General features: G+C 40.3%; 1 protein-coding gene across 6 annotated transcripts in view; it reads right to left on the bottom strand.

Moving 5' to 3' along the window:
• EXOC6 (exocyst complex component 6) overlaps nucleotides 1–17,097 on the bottom strand; it is a gene marked incomplete at its 5' end in the record, with an annotated part of 248,619 nt that overhangs the window by 219,695 nt on the left and 11,827 nt on the right. The window contains one exon of one of the 6 annotated variants that reach the window (XR_014309262.1): nucleotides 12,008–12,445. The exons of 4 other annotated variants lie outside the window; for them this stretch is intronic. Coding sequence is in view for 1 of the 2 variants with exons in the window: in XM_082721937.1 (XP_082578063.1) it covers nucleotides 12,008–12,108 (101 nt within the window). Of the gene's footprint in view, nucleotides 1–12,007; nucleotides 12,446–17,097 lie in introns of those variants that run through there. One more of the 6 variants, XM_082721937.1, reaches the window with a different exon arrangement.

The following is a 17,097-nucleotide window of genomic DNA, read 5'->3' as shown; positions in this document are numbered from 1 at the left end:
TGTCTATAATATGAAAGTTTATTCTTTACCTTCTGCATAATCTGCCTAGATAGCAGCAGTGGGTCCATTCGCCAGAATACTCTTCTGTGCTTCGTGTGGACTTTATTATGTTCTTGATTATTTAATAAACAAAAATGTTTCCTCTCACTTATGAAAGAAATAAGGTTCTTTAGAAGCAAGTTATCTATGCTTATTTTTTAAATATTTCACTTTCATTTTAATGAAATTGGTACCCAAGTATTGCTTCTCAGGTAACATCTGATAACTGCTTTGATTTGTCTTCTAAAATGTGAGGCCTAAATAGAGAAAAAAATAAAATAAAACTTCCAGGGGTACCTGGGTGGCTCAGTGGGTTAAGCTGCTGCCTTCGGCTCAGGTCATGATCTCAGGGTCCTGGGATCAAGTCCCGCATCGGGCACTCTGCTCAGCAGGGAGCCTGCTTCCCTCTCTCTCTGCCTGCCTCTCTGCCTACTTGTGATTTCTCTCTGTCAAATAAATAAATAAAATCTTAAAAATAAATAAATAAAACTTCCAAGATACCTTTTACACCTAAACCTGTCAATGAGATTTCCCAGAACAACTCTGCAAAAGCACAGTTGTTTACTCTTTCAATTTATAAAAAGAGAAATGCTATAAATAATTAGGTTTGTTTGTTGGGCTACTGTAATAAAACTGGCACTAGAAGAATTGTCAAATTAGAAGAGATGTTCAGGCTTCCTATGTTAAATCTGTATAGCTAAAAAGTGCCATAATACAAACATTTCTGAAATTGTACTCTTTACAGGAATTCCGTAAAGATCTGTCAATTTGTTGGGATGCCTGGGTGGCTCAGTTGGTTAAGCGTCTGCCTTCAGCTCAGGTCATGATCCCAGGGTCCTGGGATCGAGCTCCACATCAAGCTCCCTGCTCACAGGGAGCCTGCTTCCCCCTCTCTCTCTGCCTGCCTCTCTGCATACTTGTGATCTCTCTCTCTGTCAAATAAATAAATAAAATCTTAAAAAAAAAAAAATCCAAAGAACAGAGAGGAATGAAGAACAGGAACAGCACCTCAGAAAAATATGGACACCATTAAACACATGAACATACACATGATGGGGTACCACAGTACTATTTTATGATGGTAAAAATATCAGAAGAAATACCTGAAGAATATTTGAAGAAATAATGATTAAAATTCCCCACTCTGATGAAAAACATTAATCTGGACATTTAAAATAACCAATGAACTCCAAGAAAGATACACACAAACAGACCCATACCCAGGCACATCACAGTAGAAGTAATGAAAGACAAAGAGAACATCTTGAAAATAGCAAGAGAAAACCACTTATCACATACAAGGTTATACCAATAAAGTTAACAGAAATAATGGAGGCCAAAAAAACAGTGGGATGACATGTTCAAAGTACTAAAAGAAAAAACTGTCAACCAAGAGTCTAAGATCCAACAAAACTATCCTTCAAAAGTGAAGGTGATGGGGCGAGCGTCCAGGTGGCTCAGTCAGTTAAGTGCCGCTCAGGGTCCTGGGATTGAGCCCCTCCTCGGGCTCTGTGCGGATCAGGGAGTCTGTTTCTCCTTCTCCCTCTGCCTCTCTCCCTAGCTTGTGTGCTCTTGCGCTCTCTCTCTCTCTCTCTCTCAGATAAGTAAAAAAATTTCAAAAGTGAAGGTGAGGGGCGCCTGGGTGGCTCAGTGGGTTAAAGCCTCTGCCTTCGGCTCAGGTCATGATCCCAGGGAGGAAGAGGGGCTCCTCTTGGAGCATCAGGCTCTCTGCTCGGCAAAAGTGAAGGTGAAACAAAGACATTCGCAAATAAACAAAAATTGAGAGAATTAGCTAGCAGCAGACCAGCCTTATAAGAAAAACTAGGAGCGCCTGGGTGGCTCACTTGGTTAAGTGTCTGCCTTCAGCTCAGATCATGATCTCTGGATCCTGGGATCAAGCCCCTCACTGCCAGGCTCCCTGCTCAGTAGGGAGTCTGCTTCTTGCTCTCCCTCTGCCCCTCCCCCCAACTTGTTCTCTCATTTTCTCTCTCTTAAATAAATAAAATCTTTAAAAGAAAAAAAAACAAAAACCTAATGGAAGTTCTTCACAATCAAAAGAGTGAGCCCAAACGGTAATATAAACACACACACACAAAAGAATGCTAGTAAAGACAACCACTTAATCATAAAAGACAGTATAAATAGATCTCTCTTAACATAAAACAACAAGTACATAATTCTATTTGCGGGCCTAACATATAGAAATATAATATATTTGACAATAAGAGCACAAAGGAGATACAGGAACAAAGTTGTACTAGGGTGAGAAAATGACACAAGATGACAATCTAAAACCCAGCAAAAAATAAAGACAATCAGAAATTATAATTGAGTTAATATAACAAACTCTATAAACTTGTCAGCTTCTTTAAAAGAGCAAAAAGTTATATAAAGTAACAATTACAGCAATATATTGTTATGTTGGTAACACAGATAGATATAAGAGCTATAACAATGAAAGCACATAAATGGGAAAGAGGGGAACCTGGATGGCTCAGTCAGTTAAGCATCGTACTTGATTTCAGCTCAGGTCAGGTCTCAGGGTCATGAGATCCAGCCCTGTGTTTGGACTCTTTAGATTCTGCTTTAGATTCTCTCTCTCTCTCTCTCTCCCTTTCCTTCTGCCCTTCTCCCTGCCCCACTTGCACACACTCTCTCTCTCTCTTTAAATAAATAAATAAATAAGAGAAAATAGAGATATATAGAAGTAATATTTCTATATTTCACTGGACTTAGAATATATCTGAAGGCAATTCTGAGAACCACCACTAAGAAATTGCTTTTCAAAAGAAACTGAAAAAAATCATTAAATTAAAATGTTATACTGGAAAATATTCATTTAATAAACAAGAGTAGTAAGAAGGGAACAGAGGGAACAGAAGAGCAAAAAACAAATGTATATAGAAAACAAAAAGTAAAATGGCAGCAAAATAAATCCAACTATATAAATAACAATATTAAATCCATAAGGAAATTAAATAATTAAAAGGAAGACTGCTCAGAATGGCTAAAATTAACCAGTCAGGAAACAAGAGGTATTGGTGAAAACATGGAAAAAGGGGAACCCTCTAACATTATTGATGGGAATGCAAGCTGGTGTAGTCAATCTGGAAAATAGTATGGTGGTTCCTCAAAAAGTTGAAAATAGAGCTACCCTATGACCCAGAAATTGCACTACTGGGTATTTACCCTAAAGATACAAATGTAGTGATCCAGAGGGGCACTTGCACCCGAATGTTCATAGCAGCAATGTCCACAATAGCCAAACTATGGAAAGAACCTAGATGTCCATCAACAAAAGAATGGATAAAGAAGATGTGGTATTATATATACAATGGCATACTATGCAGCCATCAAAAAACCGAAACCTTGCCATTTGCAATGACATGGATGGAACTAGAGGGTATTATGCTAAGCAAAATAAGTCAATCAGAGAGAAACAATTATCATATGATCTCTCTGATCTCTCTGATATAAAGAATTTGATCAGGCAGGGCTGGGAGTTGTGGGGGGAAGGGAGGGAAAAATGAAACAAGATAGGACTGAGGAGGGAGACAAACCATTAGAGACCCTTAATCTCAGGAAGCAAACTAAGGACTGCTGGATAGGAGGGGGGTAGGAGGGATAGGCTGGCTGGGTGATACACACTGGGGAGGGTATGTGCTATGGTGAGTGCTATAAATTGTGCAAGACTGATGATTCAGAGACCTGTATCCCTGAGGAAAATAATACATTATATGTTAACTAAAAAATGTTTTTAAAAATTTAATTTAAAAAATTCAATTAAAAAAAAAAAAAAAAGGTAGACTGGTGGGGCACCTGGGTGGCTCAGTTGATAAGCATCTGACTCTTGGTTTTGGCTCAGGTCCTGAACTCATGGGTCGTGAGACTGAGCCCAAGATCAGGCTCCACACTCAGCAGGGAGTCTCTCTCTCTAAAATAAATAAACCTTTAAAAAAACTTTTAAAAGGGCAGGTATGCCTGGTGGCTTAGCTCAGTCAGTTAAGCATCTATCTTCAGCTCGGATTGGAATCAGGCTCCATGTCGGACTCCCTGCTCAGTGTGGAGAGTCTACATCTCCCTCTCCCTCTGCCTCTCCAACCCCCCTACTGTAATTTCTCTCTCTCAAATAAAACCCTTTAAAAGGGGGGGGGGGCGCCTGGGTGGCTCAGTGGGTTAAGCCGCTGCCTTCGGCTCAGGTCATGATCTCAGGGTCCTGGGATCGAGTCCCGCATCGGGCTTTCTGCTCAGCAGGGAGCCTGTTTCCTCCTCTCTCTCTCTCTGCCTGCCTCTCTACCTACTTGTGATCTCTCTGTCAAATAAATAAATAAAATCTTTAAAAAAAAAAAAAAGGCAGCCTGTCAAACTAGATGACAAACAAGATCCAACAATATGCTATCTGTAGGAGGCAATCTTTAGATTCAAGAATAAAAACAGGGTGAAAGTAAAAGGACAGAAAAAGACATATCATGGAAAAACCAACCATAAAAATGCTAGAGTAGCTATACTAACACCAGACAAAATAGACTTTAAAACAAGTCTACAGATAAAGAAGAATATTTTATGATGGTAAAATGTGTATCAACCAGGAATATATACAAGTATACACACAGAGAGCATACTGATAATGAGCCCAAAATAACATCAAGCAGAAACTATCTGTTGTATTTAATAATGAATAGAACTAAACAGAACATCAAAAAGGAAGAAAGACCTGAACAACCATAAGCTAAAGAGACTTAACAGACATATATAGAATTATTCCACTCAACAGCAGGATAAACATTCTTAAGTACACATGGAACATTCTCCAGAGATAGACCATAGTTAAGACATAAAACAAGCCTCAATAAAGTTAAAAGAACTGAAATTGTACAAATTATGAACTCTGGCCACAACATAATGAAATTAGAAATTAGTAACAAGGGGGACGCCTGGGTGGTTCAGTTGGTTAAGCAGCTGCCTTCGGCTCAGGTCATGATCCCAGCGTCCTGGGATCGAGTCCCACATCAGGCTCCTTGCTCCGCAGGGAGCCTGCTTCTCCCTCTCCCTCTGACTCTGCCTTCCACTCTGTCTGCTTGTGCTCGCTCTCTGTCTGACAAATAAATAAATAAAATCTTTAAAAAAAAAAAAAAGAAATTAGTAACAAGGATACTTAAGACACTCACAAATATGTGGAAACTAACACATTTCTAAATAACCAATGAGTCAAAGAAATCATAAAAGAAATTTTTCTTTCAAATATTCTATTTATTTATTTGAGAGAGAGAGAGCATGAGGGGGGAAAAGGGGCAGAGGGAGAGGAAGCCTGAGAGGGAAAAGCAGACTCACCCCTGAGCAGGGAACCCAACATACGGCTCAATCCCAGGACTCCAGGACAATGACCTGAGTCACTAAGGCATCTCATAAAAGAAATTTTAAAAATACTTCAGGATGAACTCAAAACAGTGCTTAGTGGGAAATTTATAGTGGCAAAAGCTTGTATTTAAAAATGACAAAGATCTCAAACCAAGAGCCTAAGTTTCCATCATAGGGCAGCAATAAAAAGAAAACCAACAGAACACAAGGAAATAAAGGAAAGGAAATAAAAATTAGACACAAATGAAATAATTAGAAAACAATACACAAAAATCAATAAAACCAAGAGCCAACTGGTTTTTTTGAAATAATCCATGAAACCAACAAACATTTAGTTAGACTGACCAAGAGAAAAAAGAGAAACTGACATTATTAAAATCAAGAATGAAAGGTCATTAATACTGACCTTACAGAAATAAAAAGTGTTATCAAGAAATGCTATGAACAACTGCACCAACAATTTTGATAATCTAGAAGAAATGGACAAACCTCTCAAAAGATACAAATTATCAAAACTAACTCAGAAAGACTAGAATTTCTATGAGAAATTCGATCAGTAATCAAAAACCTCCCATCAAAGAAATGTTAGGTGGCTTTACTGATGGATGCTACCAAATATTTAAAGAATTAACACTAATCCTTCACAAATCTTCCAAAAAGTGTAAGAGGAAGGACACTCCCTAACTTATTCTGAGACCAGCCCTACTCTAATACCAAAGTCAGAAAAAAAGACAAGAATTATAGACTTGGGGCACCTGGGTGGCTCAGTGGGTTAAAGCCTCTGCCTTCAGCTCAGGTCCTGATCCCAGGGTCCTGGGATCAAGCCCCCGCATCAGGCTCTCTGCTCAGCAGGGAGCCTGCTTCCACCTCTCTCTCTGCCTGCCTCTCTGCCTACTTGTGATCTCTGTCTGTCAAATAAATAAATAAAATCTTAAAAAAAAAATTACAGACTTACACTTCCTATGAAGATAGATGTAAAAATTCTCAACAAAATACTAACAAACCAAATCTAACAATGTAGTAAAAGGATTATACACAATGACCAAACAGGATTTAACCCAGGAATTCAAGAGAGATTCAACATTAAAAATAAATAAATAAATAAATAAATAAATTCAATGTACCACATCACATGACAAAAACAAAGGGGGAAAATACCCCACATGGTCATCTCAATTCCAGGAACACTAACCAACTCACTCTTTGAGATACTATTATTCTCATACCAAAATCAAACAAAGACATCACCAAAAAATAATAGACCAATATCTCTTGTGAATATACACATGCAAAAATCGTAAACAAAATACTAGCAAGCAGAACCCACTAACATATAAAAAGGATTATACACTATGACCAAGTGGGATTTATGTCATAATGCAAGGTTGGTTTATACCTCAAAATTAATGTAATATATCACACAACTACAATAAGGGATTAAAACCCACATGATCATCTCTATAGATGCAGAAAAAGCATGTGAAAAAGCGAACACTCTTTCATAATAAAAACATGAACTAGGAATAGCAGGGAACTTCCTCAACTTGATAAATGACACTATGAAATTCCCACAAGCAGCGCATGAGAGCGCCAGTTGTTCCACCTCACCTATACATGGTATATGGTCAGTTTTTTAAACTTTTGACATTCCAACAGCATGATTCAATGTTGTAGTTTTAGTTGACATTTTCTAATGACTAATGTTGTTAATCATCCTTTCATGTGCTTTTTTGCACTGTGTGTACCTTCTTTTGTGAAATATCTACTTAAATCATCTACCCATTTTTTAATTGGATTGTTTCTTATCTGGACTTAAAGACTTCTTTTATACAATTTGGACACAACTTTTTTTTTAAATCAGACATGTGATTTTCAGAAATTTTCTACTTGTCTGTGGCTTTTCATTTTCTTAACAGTATCTTTGAAGACCACAAGCTCTCAACGTGGATGTCGAATTTATCTTTTTTTTTTCTTTTATGTATTATGCTTTTGGAATAGCATGTAAGAAGTCTTTGTCTAACCAAAGTCACAAAGATTTTTTTTTTCTCAGAGTTTATAGTTTTGCATCTTATGTTTAGGTTTATGATCTACTTTGGGTTACTTTTTAAATATGGTATAGAATATAGATCAAAGTTCATTATTCTGCATATGGATATCCAACTGTTTAACCATTATTTTAAAAAATTATCCCTTTCAAATGAACTGCCTTTGTACTTCTGTCAAAAATTAATTAATGTGTGAATCTATTTATGGATTCTGTTATTCAGTTTCACTGATCTATTTGTTTCTCTTGATGCTTATATCACACTGGCTTGATTATTATAGCTTTACAAATAAACCTTAAAAGCAGTGTAGCTTCTCTAACTCTGTTCATCTTTTCCCAAGTCAGTTTGACTCTTCTACGTCCTATACATTTCCATATGAACCTTTGAATCAGCTTGTCAATTTCTACCAAAACAACAACAACAACAAAACCTTCTGCTGGGATTCTGAATGAGATCGTCCAAATCTAAAGATCAATTTGGGGAAATCATTTTGACAGTTTGTTATCTTTCAAGGGATTTGTCCATTTTTTCTAAGTTGTCAAATGTATTGGTATGAAATTATTCATAATATTCCTTTAATAGCTATAGAATCTGCAGCGATGTTACCTCTCTCATACTGATACAGTATCGGGAATTGGTAATTCCTTTTTTTTTTTTATTAAGATTTTATTTATTTATTTATTTGACAGACACAGATCACAAGTAGGCAGAGAGTCAGGCAAAGACAGAGGAGGAAGCAGACTCCTCACCGAGCAGAGAGCCCGATGCGGGGCTGGATCCCAGGACCCTGGGATCATGACCTGAGCCGAAGGCAGAGGCTTTAACCCACTGAGCCACCCAGGCGCGCTGGGAATTGGTAATTCCAGATAATTGGCATCTCCTCCCTTTCTTTCTCTGAGAGGTTTATCAATTTACAGATCTCAAAGAACCAGGTTTTCATTTCACTGACTTTGTTTTTCTATTTTCTATTTCATTGATTTCCACTCTAGTCTTTACCATCTCCTTTCTTTACCAGCTCCTTTCTTTGGCTCTTCTGGATTTCATTTGCTCTTCTTTCCCTAGTTTCTTAAGTTAGAAGCTGAGGTCATTGATTTGAAACCATTCTTTCCCAGTAAAGATGTTCAATGTTATAAATTTCTAAGTATTACTTTAGCTGTGCCCCACAAATTCTAACGCATTTTCATTTTATTCAGTTCAAAAACACTATCTAAACTTCTCTTCTGGTTTCTTCTTTTACCCTTGGGCTATTTAGATGTCTGTTATTCAGTGTCCAAGTATTTGGGTATTCTCCAGTTTTCTATTACTGATTTCTAATCTAATTCCACTGTGGTCAAAGAACCATACTGTATGCCAGACCCTGTGAAAAGTATGTAACATGCTTCTCACTTAATCATCAGTAATAAAAAGTAAATCAGGAAAAGATCCAACTGAAAAAGTCTCCCACTGAGGAAAAAAAAATAGTAAGAATGGTAACAACATCATAAGCCAAAAGGCCAGCTAAAAGATAAGTGGAAAGTAACAAAAATTAATCTTAATACTAAAATATTTACAGATGAACTGATGTCCAGAATTTGCTTCAAAATAATATAGGGTGAGGGAGAGTGGACGGGAGCAGATCGAATGGCACTGGCTGGGGGTTGAACTGAAGCAAGATGATGGCTTCATGATGATTTCCACACTATTCTTTTTACTTTCCAATAAAAGGGTTTTTAAAATTTTAATATTAGCACTTAGTGAAACCTAGATAAAAAACAGTAATAGCTTAAACACTATTCAAGAGAAAGGCTTGCTACCAGTGCCTTCTATGTGTGTATAGAAAGTCTGCTTTTAAATGAGATGACAAGTGTATATATAGGATAAGTATGAGTCACTGGAGTTGGCCAAAGAAAACAGTGTGGGTTTCAACAAAGTGAGGAGGTGACATAATTGCCCAGCAAAAGAGAACAGAATAACACTGTGAACACATATATTCTATTTATGTCACAAAAGTCTCTCAATATATTTCAAATTTTCTTCTAAATTAATTTCATCTCTTTTCAAAGATAATGCCTAGCATTTTTTCCCAAGAGGAAGTATCTTCTTCATAACCTATACTATTTTCAAAAATTGGCTGTTCTGATAACTATAATACATACTGTACTCTTTAACTTTCACTATGCAGTCAGAAAAACAAAGCTTCCTTTTGATCTATGATTTCTACTTTCATTACCAAATGACCAGAGTTTTATGAAAAGAAATCATCATGCTGGAAAATTAAGGAAGTGTACTAATTACGCCTATCATATCACAGCAAGAACTTCATGTGACCAAAAAAAAAAAAAACTTATCAGGTGCCTACCACATGCTTGGTGTTAGGGATACAGTAGGGAACAAATAGGCAAGGTCTCTAATATCCCGGGCTTCTAAAGACCCACCCCCTACCAAAGTACAGGAATAAGAAAATTGAGGTTCAGAAACCATGTCCATGACCACACATTTCGACAGCGATAGGACCCGTGCAAAACACTCCGGAATCTCAGGGCAAGGTGAATTTACATTATAATTTGAAATAGCTTCACTTGATACTACATCCACAGGTCCACAAAACATACAGCACTTCATTTCTAGGAAGCCTATACTGAAGAAAATAATGTTAAAGCACAATCACTTCTAACTTCCATATGTGAATAACAATTTCACCATCAATATGAAAGCTGAGGGACGCCTGGGTGGCTCAGTTGGTTGGACGACTGCCTTCGGCTCAGGTCATGATCCCGGAGTCCCGGGATCGATTCCCGCATCGGATTCCCAGCTCCATGGGGAGTCTGCTTCTCTCTCTGACCTTCTCCTCATTCATGCTCTCTCTCACTGTCTCTCTCTCAAGTAAATAAATAAAATCTTTAAAAAAAAAAAAAAATATGAAAGCTGAAACTTTACATTTAAAAAGTACTTCTTGGGGCGCCTGGGTGGCTCAGTTGGTTGGACGACTGCCTTCAGCTCAGGTCATGATCCTGGAGTCCCAGGATCAAGTCCCACATCGGGCTCCCAGCTCCATGGGGAGTCTGCTTCTCCCTCTGACCTTCTCCTCGCTCATGTTCTCTCTCACTGTCTCTCTCTCTCAAATAAATAAATAAAATCTTTAAAAAAATAAATAAAATAAAATAAATAAATAAATAAATAAATAAAAAGTACTTCTTTTGATGGAAAGAATTCTGGAGATGGTTGGTGGGGATGCACAACATTGTGAATGTATTTAATACTACTGAACTGTACCCTTCAAAATGGCTGAGATGGTAAATTTTATGTTATGTGTATTTTACAATACAAAACTTAGTTTGAGAATTCCAGTTTTCTTTAAATCAAATAAAGCTTAGGCAAGGATATCACCTTGTGATCTCTAAAAAAAAAAATAAAAAATAAAAAATAAAAGGTACTTCTTTTTCTTAAAAAGTTTATTTATTTGTAAATAATCTTTACACCCCGCGGAGGGCTCGAACTCATGACACCGAGACCGAGAGCAGCATGCTCTTCCCACTAAGCCAGCGAGGGGCCCCTAAGAAACACTTATCCTTTTTTTTTTTTTAAGATTTTTTTATTTATTCATTTCTGAAGAAGACAAAGAGAGAACACAAGCTGAGGAAGAAGCAGAGGGAGAGGGAGAAGCAGACTCCCCGCTGATCCAAGAGCCCAATGTGGGGCTCGATCCCAGGACCTGAAGATCACTACCTGAGTCAAACGCAGAGGTCCAACCATCTGAACCACCCAGGCACCCCCAAACAGGCACTTATTCTTGGTGAGAATGCCTAACCTAATCTAGTGGATCACAACAGTGTCCAGCTAATATTCTATTAGGCCAACAGGTCAGTCTGGAATATTCATTATCTAGTATTATTTTAAAAGGGTGGAGATCTTTTTCAAAATCAACGGGAAAGTTAATGCAAAATTAATGAAATGTTCGTAAGTAAAAGCTTCCGACACTCCAGAAGGCGCGCCGGGCGAGCGCTCGGTCACACTGGCGCGCTCCTAAGCATCAGCTCCTGCCCGCCAGCCCACGCTCCCTTCTCGCCCACTCCGGCCGCGCTGAGGGATAATGGTGCCGGCGACTCCAGCTCAACTTCAATTCTCCCACGCCCGCTGCAGCCCTCCACGTCAGGGTTTCCACCTGCGGGCGCCTCGGCATCTCAGTCACGCCGACTGTCGGTTAACCTTCGCCCCAGCACAGCCGCCCTCAGCCCCGCCGGGAGCCCGGGAGGCCCGAGGCGCGTCCTCGGGACCCCAGGCCGTCAGGGCCGGGCGGCGCGGCGGCTCCCCGGGTCAAAGGCGCCGCCGCGGCCACACCCACCGGCTGCGCGGTGACAGCTCCCGGGGCTGAGGCGGGCTGTAGCGACAGGTGCAGCCGCCCGTTCCTCCCCTCCCCGCCGGGGCAGGCCCAGGTCTCGGCCCACCGCCCCGGAGCGCCCCCGCCCGCCTCCACACGCACCACCTGTCGGTACGCCCGGCGCACGACCGGCGGCGGACGCCCAGCTCGGCTCCTGATGAGTGGCCAGCGGCGGCAGCCCGAGGTCCCGGGGGGATGTGAGCTTTACCGGAGAGTGGGTCCCACGCAGGCGGTGTCGGTGCTCTCAATCTCCTGCAAGATCCGTTCATGCTCCGGGACAGTCCCCAGACCATCGCCATTCTCCGCCATCTTGGCTGGAAGCTGAGGAGCCGGCGAGGCGCGGCGCCGCGCGGACAGCGGGGGCGAGCAACCTGAGGCGCGCGCGCAAGGGGACGGAGAGGGGGCGTGGAGAGGGCGGAGACAGCGCGGGGGCGCGCGGAGGGTGTGGGAGGAAGCTTGCGGGCGCGCGACCGGACCCTGGTCTCTGTTCTAGCACCTGTCAGAGCGCAGGGTCCTGCCCGCCGAGGCGAGGAATGAAGACACTTTGCCTTCCGCTCTCCCCCCCCCCCTTGCTCCCAGTTGCTATATAGTGACTGGCCTGGCTTTGCCATACATTCTTCTTGTACTGTGTGTGCCAGACTCTGCTAATGCGCTCGAGATACCTTAGTAATGAAACAGGTCGACAATGAAATAATCACCTTCGATCTATAGTAAAAGCTACGGGAACATTTAACAAGGAGGTGATGTACACTCGGAGGTGGAGAATCAGAGAAGGAAAATGTACACTCCAGAAACTCAAAATTGTGCGTGGGAGTAATTTTTATTTTAGGAATGTACCAGCAAAATCCCAGTTGACCAAAATCCCCATGACTACAGCTCGGGGTGACTTGATGTCTCTCCCTGCAGGAAGTTTACAGTGGCCAGTCACCTTGGAAATAAGTCATAAGCACCAGGAAAATTAAGTGACGAAAAACTATGACACTATATGGCAAGGTTACATGAGAGGTCCAGAGCAACGTGTGATTTCATGCCTTAGTCCCTAAAATCCTTGAACCCAAGTGCCTTCCAGAGACTGTAGTTGGGATGAGGAGGGGTGGAAGCTCTGGAGAGGGGCAGGCATCAGAGAAATGGGAAAGAGGAAGTGGCTTTGGCAAAGTGCTAGTGTAGAAGAGTCCTGTTTAATGACTTGTGGGACACTGAGTAAACCAGTTTGTCATGACCAAAGCACCAACTGAGGAAGATAATCAGGGAGTGCAAACCTAACCCTGAGGGAGACCTGTTTTCCGGTCCCCATTAACCCAAGTTTCTGAACTACCCTTCCAGTGAACCAAGCTGCTTACTATCCAGCTGTGTAACTTAACCCCTTCAGTGAGCTTTTACTAGAAGACTGCCTCCATCCTTCTCCCCACAAAAATGTCTGGGAGGTGGTTTTACATGAGCTCTGGAGATTCGTATCTTCAATTTAATTCCCTGCTCCTTCATTTCAGAGCTGAGTGACACTGAGCAAGAACCTAGTATCTATTTCAGTTTCCCCATCTGTAAATGACCACAATTGTAGTGTCTTCCTCATATCTCTGTCTCATATTATATTAGTTTTCTATTGTTGCTGTAGCAAATTGCCACAAACTTATTAATACCTTAAAACACTCAAATTTATTATCTTGAGGTTCTGTAGGTTAGAAGTACAACAAGGGTCTCACTGGGCTAAAATCAAGGTGTCAGTATGACTACATTCCTTTCTAGAGAATTCGTTTCCTTACTTTTTCCAGTTTACAGAGGCTACCCAGATTTCATGGCTTATAGCCCCCTTCCTCAGTCTTTAAAGTCAGCAACATTGCATCTCTCTGACCAGCCTTCCGTAGTCACATCGTCTTGAGTCACATCTCACTCTGATGACAGAGGCCATCAAAGATTCTCCGCTCTTAATGACCCCTGTGATTAGTCTGAATCCAACCATATCATCCTGGACAAACTTCCATCTTAAGGTCTTAACGTTAATCACATCTGCAACCTCCCTTTTGTGATGTCTGACATATTTACAGGTCTGGGATTAAGACATGGACCTCTTTGGGGAGCCATTATTCTACCTGCCACATATAATAACCACTACTAACATATATAAATGCCCTCCTTTCCATTATTCTGAAGTTTCTGTCCTCCCTGGAAAATTCAACTCAAATATATCACCTTCAGAAAAATTCCCCTATCTAATCACAACCTTCTCTAACTCCAGATTCAATTTAGCACATTTGTCCGCTCCACTACCAACTGTTTTAATAGTGTGCAGTTGTTTTTGATTAGTTCCTTTTCATACATCTGCGAGTTTTGTTTGCTTTTGTACCCTTGACCCCCAGGAAATCAAAATGCAACTGACCTTAGTACATACTGGCTTGGAAGATTAAGGAAACTCTGCTATATCCAACTGCCCATTCTACCAAGAACCCCATCAAAAGCCTGTCTCAGTGGTACAGAAGAATCCAGAGCTTCTCTGGGAAATCCATTTTCTCGAGCTGCAAGAATACACAAAAACAAAAATATCTCTTCCTGAGCTCTCCAGCACTGTCACACTACATTAAAGACCTTAAGTTCATAGTTGACTTTTTTTTTTTTTTTGGTGCAAATGGGAGAATGCTGGAGGGATTTTTGAAACCAGACAATGCTGAAGCTCGGAAGCCATTGGAAAGAATTCAGGACGAGTTAGAAAGAAGCATGCCAAACAGGTCTGAGGATAAGGTAGGAGTGTGATTAATCTGTGATGGGTAACAATTCGGAATTAGAACAATTATCAAATTGTAAAAAGTTTTTTCAAATTTGCCCTATACATACTGACATCAAATGTAACATTTTATAGGGTTGTTGTCAGCTGCCTTAATAGAAATCTGTCATTATAACAGAAAATGTGTACCTCAAATTCCATGATCCCCACTTAAATCAAGGGCTTCAATCCAAGAAACAATATCTATAGACTTTTGGTTTCACCATGGTTGAATTTTATCCTTCAGTCAAGCCAAACCCCAGTACCTGGCCCCCACTGTTTGGGCCCTTCATGCTATGGTTTCTATTTAGTAAAAAACTGAGTTTTTTTCTTAGCTGACAATGTACAAGGATCGAAGCACCTGGTGTTAGCACATCTGAATTGGAGGTTCAGCTCTTGAGAGAAGAAAATAAACCTTTTGAAAATCGAGCCTGAAACCAAAACATATGAAATGAAGACAAATTTTATATCGTCCTACAAAAAGAAGAGGAAGCCAGTTCTCTCTGCAGGAAAGAGCAGACCATCTTAGTTCCGTCAATGTGCATGGCCAGAATTCATTATTCTGATGAGTAAAGCAAGGTGAAGAGAACAGGGCAAGTGGCACAGGCCACCTTCTTATTTGATGACTCTTTCCCGATGGAACATTCCTTTTCTGAGCATTCATTGCCCAAGACCTTCTTCTCTTCACCAATCCTGACATGATCCCAAACCTAGCCCCTCTCCTGGGAAGCCAGCCCTGCTTTGGCACTCCTCACTCCAGGCCTGTTTCGACACCTTCCCATAGAGATTACTTCAACATAAGCAGCAATATCTTCCCCTCAATTCAAGTCAAGACAGAAGGAAGTTCATATACCACTTCTCCTTCTGAAACAGCTTTTGCTGGTTCCCTTTGTGACTGCTGACAGTTCTGTTAGCATCTGAAGGTTTTGGCTAAGAATTTAAAGCTAAGTGTTCTAAATAACTATATATATTTTTAACTTCATACATAGATATAACAAATAAATGTGCAAAAAAGCCTATTCTAATCCTATTCTAAGTGATACATTTCTAAAATATAAAGAATTTCAGCTATAGACCAAAATAAAACCATAACAGCTATTTATCGAACATACTTGTTAAGCCCTTTGTATCATCTAATTTAATCTTTACAAACTTAATCAGTAATTTAACTTAGAATTTAATTAGCACTAATTTTCCTGAAATCTAATTTAAACCTATGGGGGTACTTTCACTATCTCCAGTTTAATATGAGCAAACAGACTTCTAGAAATTAAGTCACTTGTCAGGCCCCTGGGTGAGCTCAGTTGGTTAACTGTCTGCCTTCAGCTCAAGTAATAATCCCAGGGTCCTGGGATTGAGTCAGGCTCCCTGCTCAGTGGGGAGTCTGCTTCTCCCTCTGCTTCTCCCCCCACTTCCCACTTGTATATGCATGCTTTCTCTCTCCCTCAAAAATAAGTAAATAAAAACTCTTCAAAAAAGAAAAAGAAATTAAGTCACTTGCCCAAGGCCACACAGCCAGTGAGTTGAAGAAGATGGAGCTATCAACCAGTTCCTGTTTCTCCCATTAATTAAAAAAAAAAAAATCAGCAAGGAAGCTTGTTCCAGTGTTGTTTTATGCGCGGGATAGATAACCAGTCTGGTCTAAGGAGGTTGGAGGGTTGTGGGGCACACACAGGCAGATTGCACATGGATATAGGGTTATTTTGCAGTCAGTAGATTTTGACTTTCAGAGATCCACTCAAAATCTCACTTCAGGACTCCTGAGAGGAGAAAGGCAAACCAGGAAGACTGGCAGGACAGGAGATGCATTCTGTGTCCAGTAGGAAACTAACCCTCAAAGTAAGGATTTAACCTGTACATACACTCTTCGTCATTAACAACTTCTACTTTGAGCCACTTCTCTGCAGGCTCATAACCTATCTTGGCAAAGCTCCTCCCTCAGAAAAAGGTAGTAGAAGACAGCTGCCCTGGTCTGGTATTTAACTGCTTGGGTTCAAATTCCAACTCATCTTTTACTAGATGTTGGACCTCCAGAGAGCTAGTTAACTTGTCTAAACCTCAGTTTCTTCAAGTGTGAATTAGAGACAGTAAGAGCTCCTAGCTCACCAAGTTGTGTGGGGATTAAAGGAGATAATATTTGCATAATGTCTAGCCCAGAGCTCAATTAGCATTAGCATTAGAGACCAGGGCTATCATTTATTTCAGACATGTATTTTGAAACCAGGAAGCCCAGAATTCAGCTTCCTCTTTGATAAAATACAAATACAAACCGGACACAAAAATGTACTTTTTTCTAATCATTAACCAAGTATCCTGGGTTTTTTCTTCTTTTTTCCAAGTATCCTTGTTTTATATCAGAATTTTCTGAACCTACCCTTCATTTTTTTGAATGCTCGATAGGTGGAAACTGCCTGAAATTTGTTTCCTGTTATAGAAACAGGACCATGTCCTTGTGTTAGATTCTTGGTTCCATATCCCCTTAAGTGATCCCTCCAGATCTCAAACAAGTCAAGAGCCTCTTTGCTGTCTTTGGAGGCAATGTT

Source organism: Mustela nivalis (genome assembly GCF_964662115.1).
Source record: "Mustela nivalis genome assembly, chromosome: 2".
NCBI lineage: Eukaryota > Metazoa > Chordata > Mammalia > Carnivora > Mustelidae > Mustela > Mustela nivalis.
This window is presented reverse-complemented; position numbering and strand designations above follow the sequence as displayed.